Source organism: Camarhynchus parvulus, chromosome 6, assembly GCF_901933205.1.
Source record: "Camarhynchus parvulus chromosome 6, STF_HiC, whole genome shotgun sequence".
In the NCBI taxonomy this organism is placed as follows: Eukaryota; Metazoa; Chordata; class Aves; order Passeriformes; family Thraupidae; genus Camarhynchus; species Camarhynchus parvulus.
In genome coordinates, this window is record NC_044576.1 from 1,137,052 (window position 1) to 1,145,938 (window position 8,887).

An 8,887-nucleotide genomic window follows, 5' to 3' on the forward strand; every position below is an offset into this window, starting at 1 on the left:
GGGCAAGAGAAAGCTTTACTGTAACAGCATCTGTGAAACAGAGGCTTATGGAACGTGTCCTCTGAAATCACCAAGTTTTTGCTTCACTCAGTGCTGTCTTTGTGCCCTGTGAAGTGGGGGCTGGTGGAGAAGGAGCAGCCTTGGAACAACAGAGAGTTTAATCAGTCTGCATGTGTAAGGGACTCAAGCTCTCTGCAGCTCTTAATAGGAGGGGTTTGTGCTGCCCAGACTCAAACTGCCTAGGAGGAAAGATTCATTTCTTTTATTGTCATGCCGGCTTTTAATTCACCACAGAACATAAACAAATCATGAGGAGCAGCTATGCACAGGCTATGCTTCTGAACAAGGTATGCTCAAGGTTTACAGAGGGATCTTTTGGGTGACAAAGAGCCCTGCAAAATGCAAATCTCAGCAAAAAACTGCAAACCTATCTGGAAACCTGCTCCCTCTCTGGCAGGAGTTTTTGAAAAAGTTATGGGCAGCTGCATGATCAAATATCACCTCATTAAACTATCAGTCCAGTCCACATGTTTAAATAAAACCAGAGAGAAACCGGGCAGGGAAACAACTGCCAGCAAAAACAGGTCAGCCAGCCATCTTCAGAACTGAGCAACATTCAGGACTAACAAGGTTCTTCTCTCTTCCCAGGCCATCAAAGACACACACTGGAATGAGGAACAGATTTACAGTATTCCTGCAGAGTTTGTGCTCCACGCTGTTCTTACTGATGCAAAGGGAACCCTTCACTCCTGATCCAGGGATGCAGGAAAACCCTGCTTGTAGTTGGTGACTGTTACCACAAATAATGCTGTACCCCCTCAAGAGGTCCTGAATAATGTCACCCTTCCCACCACAGTGCCCTTTCCAGCAGAGCAGTCTTTGCTGATGGCACTGATCATCTTGTAATTTTGGAATGAAACAGGAATGAAAATGCATAAACAGCACTGAAAATAATTCCTATCACTATGATCTGTATCAAATATTGCCACATAAGCACTCCAGGAAGTATCAGTATTTTAAAAGTGAAATCAAGCATTCTGCAGCGTACAGCATATCATTAACTTTCCCCCCCCGGAAAATTCCAAAATTTGCATTCCTTTAGAAGCCAGCAAACAAAATTTGAGGCTTCTCTCCTGACAAACCCTCCACTGTCTTCATCCTCTTGCCTCCTGCTTGATCACCCAGCTTCAATTTGAATGTGCAGTTTGGACCATCCAGCAGGACACCCTCAACTGGATCCTCACCACTGTCTCACAGAACACACCTTAAACAGACCTTTAAATTTAATTTACAAGCTTTGCTGCTGTATCCTGGGACAACTTTCACTTTTCTTGGCTGTAACACTTTGCTGGCTCAGTCAATGCATTCATCTTTCTCCTCTGACTTCCACATGCCGAGCAGAAATTCCCATTAGTGCAGAAATGTGCTGCATGCTGTTACCTTTGAACATGTGTGACCATGCCAGCTATTGTCACTCAGTCCAAAGTTCTATCCTAATGTTGTTCCAGCACAGGGGGATGGAGTTGGGAAGTGTTACCAAAAGCAAATTTCACAAGTTTTCTCCTACTTTGTGTACCAACAAAAATGCCTACTCCCAAAACCAGATCTTGGGACTATTCAGCTCTTCAGCTTCACTATGGCAATTTCCACTTCAGCATAACCCAGAATTATCTCAAGCAATTCCCAGCCCATCCTAAGACCCTTATCCCATTTTGTCAACTAAGGAAAACCAAGAAATTTTGCCATCTCTACTGTCACTTTTTGAGCATTCAATATTAACTGGGTATCTATAGTCTACAACACTGCAGATCAACCTACTGAGAAAGGGCAAAGACAAAAGGCAGCCAAGATCCTCTCACAAGATAACACCTGTAGTAACAACTTTTTCAAAGCTGGATCTTGTTCCCACTGATTTGCCCCAAAGTATTCCAGGACTTTCATCTGACTGCCTTTCATCTGTGTACTCGTCTTGGTCAAACAGGCTCCAATTAATTAGGCAACTGAGTTTGCATTACTAGTTAAAAATAAAAAAAAAAAGAAAGAGAACAAAAAGGAAAAATCACACAGAAAAACAAGAGACAGAGAATGAATCAGACTGAGTCTGCAATTCACATCTGACTGCCACAAGCATGTGCAGTGGCAAACAATAGCTTCTCAGGATTTGTAATCATCTCAGTAAGTAGTGATGGAGATGCCTTCCTTCAGATGCAGGGCAAACAACCCCCACTGGCACCAAACACTGTGTGGCACCTCCAGCTGGAAGGGCTCACACAGAAGCTGGGCTCCCAGGCTGCAGCTCTGGGTTAGCCTATGGACATTGCTGTTGCAACCAACACAAAGACAGCATTTATAGCAGTCCCTCTTCCTACCCCTAAACCCTGAAGGTCCCTAGAAGTTAGGGAAACATCTTCAAAATACATAGCTACAGATGTCCCCTTGGCCAGTGACACAGGTTTATTAGAATTACAGTAAAGAGTACCCTATGTAGGGCTTGGGACACTGCTCACACTTGTCAGAAATGGTGAGATTGGGTCCTTGGCCTTGCAAGTTTCTTTAAGCTTCACACACTTGCAATACAAACATCACACAAGCCACTCCAAAACCACTCCTTGAACAGGCACACACTGGAAAGCAGGCTCAGCCTATTTGCCATGGGACAAACGTGCTTAGAGGCAGCAGCACACTGTGCCAGCTCCTGCTCCTCAGGGGATGACACTGAGCACATCCTCACCCTGTCCCTGCACAGGGCTGCAGCCACCCCACAGGGCCAGCAGCAAAACAGGACCAAGCTCCATCAGCTGCACCACTCAGTAACTAACTTGATTCTTTTATTTAATTATTATTAATAATAAGCTAATCGATAATTACAAATAAATTATTAATAACAATAAGTTAATTAATTAACTCCAACACAATTAAATCCTGACACAGCACGGACAACACCACCAATGAGGCAGAACACAGCAGAGCCAGGACTCCTCCAGCAGCACAGCTCTATAAAACCAGGCTTTTCATCACAGCCCATGAACAGCACAGGGCAAGCACTGTGACACAAACCACAGAGGTGCCAAAAATGAAGAGCCAGAGAGGAGGAGGGAATTCTCCTTTGCATCATTATGCAAGTTAAAGCAATTTTCTGTAGTAGGCATGATTCAATTTATTCTTTAACAATGCTTAACCACCACGGTGGGGGCTTTATTCTGGTTTTAGTCTTGTGATGCACAAAAGCATGAGATGAGGAGCAGACAAAAATTCACTGTGTTCTATGTAGGAGTTTCCCTTCACACATCCGTCTCTGCTGGCACCTGGAATTGCCCATCCCTCTTCTAATTCCACAGAGAGTAATAAATAAATTCTCCCAAAGGGATCACAGACATTGCATAGCCCTCAGTCCACAACCAGTGTGCCACACCTTAACAATTAAGAGCTGTAACTTATTTAGTTACTTCTTCACCAGGGATGGCCAACACAGCCTCCACAGCAGCAAATCAAAAAAAATCCACCAAAAAATCCCAAAACCAAAACAATGAAAACCACACACCCCCAACACTGATCCTACCTTTTTTGTAATAATCAAATTGGGTTTCTGACACCATCACTCACTGCTTCTGACAGCTTGAAAAAAACCTATTTATCATGTTATTTGTGTCACAAGAATCCAGATCTCCTTCCCTCATACCCAAGCACCTCAAAGCTCTGGAGAAGGAACCTGGCACTTGGATAAAAACAGCTGGCATGCATAAATACATGTAACAGCTTTGGCCAACCCTCTGAAAGGATGCTTTTAAAATTAGTTTACTGACACTGAGGTTCACAAGGATAAGCCAATCTGCACCATTTCTTGGGGGCAGCACAGGTGAGCAGCAGGTGAGGCTGGTCAGCACACCTGAGCTGACAGCACCTCTTCCTTGGGAGTACAGCCTCCCTGGAAGGTCACAACTTCACTCTGAAAGGGGCAAGTTCAAGCACAAACACTGTTCTTCAGCTCCCAGCAGTGCCAAAGAGCACTGCTCACCTTCCAAAGGATGCTCCCTGTGCTCTTTGTATGTATTAAAAATTAAAAAAGCAGGGGAACAAGTGTGTACTTTAAAACAGTAGCTGGGCAGAAGAACGCCAGGGACTGGATTCAGGGGAAGAAAGAGGATGCAGACACGGTGCCTGCACTGCAGCAGGAACAGGAAAGGACACCAACACGTGAGGACGACACCAGAACAGGAAGGAACATGGAGCTAGCACAGAAGAAGGTAAAAGTGCAACCAAATGTTACATCTCTAGTGGCTCTCCTGCTTGAGTCAGGTGCTGCTGGCTCAGATGAACAGCCACAAACCCCTGCAGATGCTGCAGGTGAAAAATCTCTCACAGCAACTGATGTAGCAGTCCCATCCCAGTTACATCTGCACCTCATCTAGTTTAAGCAGGCCCATGAGTGGCTGGCCCAGGCAGAGGCACAAGAAAAGGGCTCAGAGGGTGATGCATGCTCCATCCACCCCCCTCCTGCTCCCACCTCAGCAAGCTCTAAGGTGACTGCAGCTCCTCCCCTTGGCAGGTTTTGTGCAGCTTTCCCTCTGGAGCAGGCTATGGAGCTGGTTCTCCACCTTCCCCCACTATTCCTGAAGCCTCAGAACAATCCAGCCCAGGAGCTCCCATTCTCTGACTGCTCCAGTGCCTCCCCCAGCCTGACATGAGAACCAAAGCAAAGTTTGTCTCTCCACATTCCCAACCCTTTCCAGCTGTTAGGGATTTTCTCACAGAAGGAGACAGAGCCATTTGGATAAGGGAAGTGTGAGCTATTCAGAGAAACAGAGGAAAACTGCCTGTGGGCAGCTGCTGAGGGACAGCAGCAGTTTAGGTAGGGAAGGAGCAGGGAGGGCATGGAGGGAAAGGAAAAGGCACAAGGGGACAAAGGGCTGTGAGTGACTCCCTGGGATCCACAGCGTGGGTGCAGCAGTGCCCATGGGAAACACTGCAGGCACAGGATTCACCCTGGGGAAGGAACTGAGTCAGGAGAGGAGAAGGATTCCCAGCCCAGAGATGCACCTCCAAAAATGTCACACACTCCCAACCTCTGCCAGGCCGCCACTGACAAGGGAGCTGTGACATGAACTTCATGTCAAACCCAGAACCTTCTGAGCTTCGCTGAGCTCTCCTCACGCTGCACAACACAACTCCAACACTTAATTCACAAATTTCTGTACTCAAGAAAAGCACAAGGCGCTCCAGAACTGGAAATGGAAGCACCAAAATTCATCATGCATCAAGCTTCACATCCTTGCCTCAAACCTTCTGTGCTGTAAGCCAACGTGCAAATGGAGCCAGACAGGTTTTTTAACCAGTGCCTTGCAATTAATAACACTTCTCAGCTAAATCAAAGGAAACTCTCTGCCATTATTAGGGTAATACCTCTGGTTACAGGGACCTTTGAATTCTAACTCAGCATCAAAAAATAAATACCCCCCTTCCCACCCGAGTAACAAATTTCAGAGAACTTTCCAGTATGTGGATTATATCTAATCCATTAATAAAACAAATTAATAAAATAGCTTGTAAACATTGATTCAGGCTGCCCAGGAAATGAAACTCAGGCAGCGCTTAAGAAATCTGTAACACTTTACTAGAGCTGATATTGTTTAGTCCAGAACCATGTAATTTAATAGGAGATAATTTGATTTACACATCTTGGAGTATGACTAATTGGATATGTTGTTTATTGACTGAAACAATCAACACAAATTCACACGGGATTTTACTCACATCCCTTAAGAAAACAAAATAACAAATAAAACCAACAGAGAGCATCAGGCAATGACTTTTAAAGTCTCCATTGTGGGAAAAATCTCCCGATTTAAACTGCCTAAATGAGTCAGTCAGCATCGTGCCACTCTGAAGTGCATAGCCAAGTATGGAATCTCCAAATCCCCGAGCTGTCAGGGCTCAAACACCGAGTGTAAACTGACCTGGCTGAGACACCGCAGTGGCTGTAAACTGAGTAGCCCAAGGGGGATTTTTCTGTCCTCCAAACTGAGCCATGGCAGAAGGTAGAATCGCCCGGGTGTCTATCTTCCGTAACTGCAATCTAGTAAAATAAAGCGCAGCTGCAGTCTTTGAAACAAATACCGGCAGGCTATTTTAATTCTGGGCCAAAAAAAAAAAACCCCACAAAAACAACCAAAACCAAAAAAACCCCCAACCGACCCCAAACAAACAAACAAACATAAACAAAAAACCAAAACAAACAAAACAAAAAACCACCAAATCTCAAAACCAGAAAAGAAAAAACAAAAAAAAAGTCTCGAAATATTAGTTTTATATCCCTAAAGGCTGGTGAGCAACATGCGTCGCGCATGGGGAACACAGAAAGTTGTAAGGCAAGTTATTTTATTTCCCCAAGGCCCAATCGCCATCTCCCACTTCTTGGAAATGGGACGCAAAAGCGCATTCGCGTTCCCAGGCAGCGAGGGACAGGCGGCTGTGCGAACGCAGAGTTTATATTCGCTGTTTGTTCCTGTGGCCGTGCCCGGCAGCGCTGGGCGCCGCTCGCGTTCCCGCACGGCCGGGCCGGGCCCGGGAACCACGCGGGCCGAGCCGGGCCCGCACCGGCGCCGCCGCCTCCCGCCCGCCCCCGCCTCCGGGGCCCGCCCGAGCTCCTTTACCCGCTGGGCAGGCTCCGCTCCCGGCCGCGTGCGCGGGCCCCGCCGCCGGCCGGAAAGCGCCGCACGGGAGAAAGGCAAAGGGAGGCGGAGGCGGCGGCGCCGGGCCGGGCGGGCGGGAAGCGGGGCCTTCCCGCCCCTTCCCCCTCCTCCTTCTCCTTCTCCTCCTTCTCCTCCTTCCTCCTCGCGCTGCTGCCGCCGCCGCCCCGCTCGGCCCCGCGGCCCCCGCCCGGCCCGGCCCGGCCCGGCCCGGCCCCGCTCCGGGGCAGCCCCGGCCCCGCGCGCCCCCCGGCCCCTCGCGCCGCGCCCGCGGTACCTCGCGCGGGCCCCGCCGCCGCCATCGCCGCCCGCCCCGCGCATGCGCCTCTGTCCCGCTCCACGTCACGGCTGCGACCGCGCGAGGCGGCGCGCGCCCGGCCCGGCCGCGTGCGGGGCCCGCGCGCTCGGGGGCGGGGAGCGCCGCCATCTTGGGCGAGGCGGGCGGGGCGGGGCCGCGGCGCCGCCATCTTGCGGCGGGAGCGCCCTGAGGGCGCCGCGGGCCCGGCGCTGCCGGGGCTCTCTCCGCGGGCCCCCTGCGCCCCACCGAGGGCTGGCAGTGCTCACACACACCCCGCGGAGCCCCATCGCGGCCCGAAATGGGCACCTTCAGCCCCCTCGCGGCCCCCCGGGAGCCGGCACGCACGTTCCGGCTGGGCAGTGGGGGACAGGGGTCGGCTGAGGTGAGGGCAGAGCAGACGCGCCACAGACGCATCAAAGCTCTTAAGATGCTTTGGGGCGGCGATTGCAGCCAGGATCAGTGCAGTAAGCAGTTCAGGAGTTCTGGGCAAGAGTAATTTCTCTTCTTTCTTAGTCTGAGCTGGACAAGACTTAAAAGGATCGTCGAGTCCAGCTCTTTGAGTGACCGATTCACGTAGGCACTGATCGAACCCTTGCCCTTGGCTTGTTACAAACAGCTTTCCATCCCATAAATAGTTTTTCACAAGAGTTCGTTTTGAAGGAGATAAGAGACATTAATTCCTACCTACATTTGACACTGTCAGCACTTCGTGAATGAAAATAGGACTTTGACGCGTTACATTGCCATTAAAAACAGAAGTTGGTGATGGAATAAAATCCTGAGAAGCAGCAACATCAAACTCGCGGTGAGGTGGGTTATCTTGTAGGAGGGCGTCTGGATAAAGAAGCCTGAGCAGGCCAGAGGAGCCACAGCCCTGATTCCTGTACCTCGGGCAGAACATTTCTGGTGCTTCCCTCCCCAGGTACACACTGCTGCCATTACCTGGCGGGTTTTGCCCCTGCCTTTTTTAGCACAACAATGATTCCTCTTGAATTGCTGAGGTCTCTGCATCCTCTGCTCAAACCAAACCACGCTGCTGGGATGAAAACCAGCTGTACTGGAAGTGGCAATGAAAAATATCTGCACTTCTGCTCTTGGTTGTTAAAAATCATTCTAGGCCCCCAGACTCTCTCTTAAGTGCATTGGACAATTTAATCCAAAATTCAGGTCTGAAATACATGAGATTTCTACAAATCACCTTAAAATAATGAGGCAGGTTGAGAAACAGATACAAATTAGGAGGCAAACCCCATAAAGTGAATTTTTGCTCCAGCTTTCTGGTCTTAGATGTCTGCTAGGAAAGAAAAATGGAGAAGGAAATGTGGTAAAGGCTTAGTTTTGGTTGGGAAAAAAAACCAACACTCCAAACAGTACTGAAATTTAATAATAAATACAAAAAACTGAACTTTATTGCATGCTGCTGTACAAAGTATTTGACAATATATATATTTTATATATATATTCTGACCTGGCCAGACCCCTCAAGAATACAGGAAGGATGTAACAGAATTAAACCAACCTGCTCAGGTTTAGCTGATTGCAAGCAACAATTGCTTGTTTGTTTGTTTGTTTGTTTGTTTTTAAGAGTCCCAGGGTAAGGACAGAAAAGCTTTTGTGGTCTGCTTTATTGCAATAAAATTAAGTGCATTGAGAACAAACTTTTGACAGAGTTTTAAATGAGTAAAAATGTCATGGCATAAATAAATACTTAATTATTTTGTAGGTAATAGACACCAGAAGCACAGGGGAAATTTTTCTTCTTGATAAAAGAGAGAATTTTTTTTCAGTGGGAGCAGTTGAGAGAGACCCCATCCCTGGAGGTTCTCCAGACACAGCTGGGCAGGTGCTGGGAAATCCCACCTAGGCTTTGTTTTCCACCAAAAATGTGATGGTTTGGGGTCCC

At 48.3% G+C, this 8,887-nt stretch overlaps 1 protein-coding gene across 7 annotated transcripts in view; it reads right to left on the minus strand.

Moving 5' to 3' along the window:
• Window positions 1-7,022, minus strand: part of CCAR1 (cell division cycle and apoptosis regulator 1) — a 32,588-nt gene extending 25,566 nt beyond the window's left edge. For 6 of the 7 annotated variants that reach the window (XM_030950923.1, XM_030950924.1, XM_030950922.1 and 3 more), the window contains exons 1-2: window positions 6,651-6,782; window positions 5,955-6,073 (exon numbers count right to left, since the gene is read on the minus strand). In XM_030950923.1, the coding sequence (XP_030806783.1) occupies window positions 5,955-6,027 (73 nt within the window). In that variant the 5' untranslated portion in view covers window positions 6,028-6,073; window positions 6,651-6,782. Of the gene's footprint in view, window positions 1-5,954; window positions 6,076-6,650; window positions 6,783-6,966 lie in introns of those variants that run through there. The other variant, XM_030950918.1, reaches the window with a different exon arrangement.
• Window positions 7,023-8,887: the final 1,865 nt, after the last annotated feature.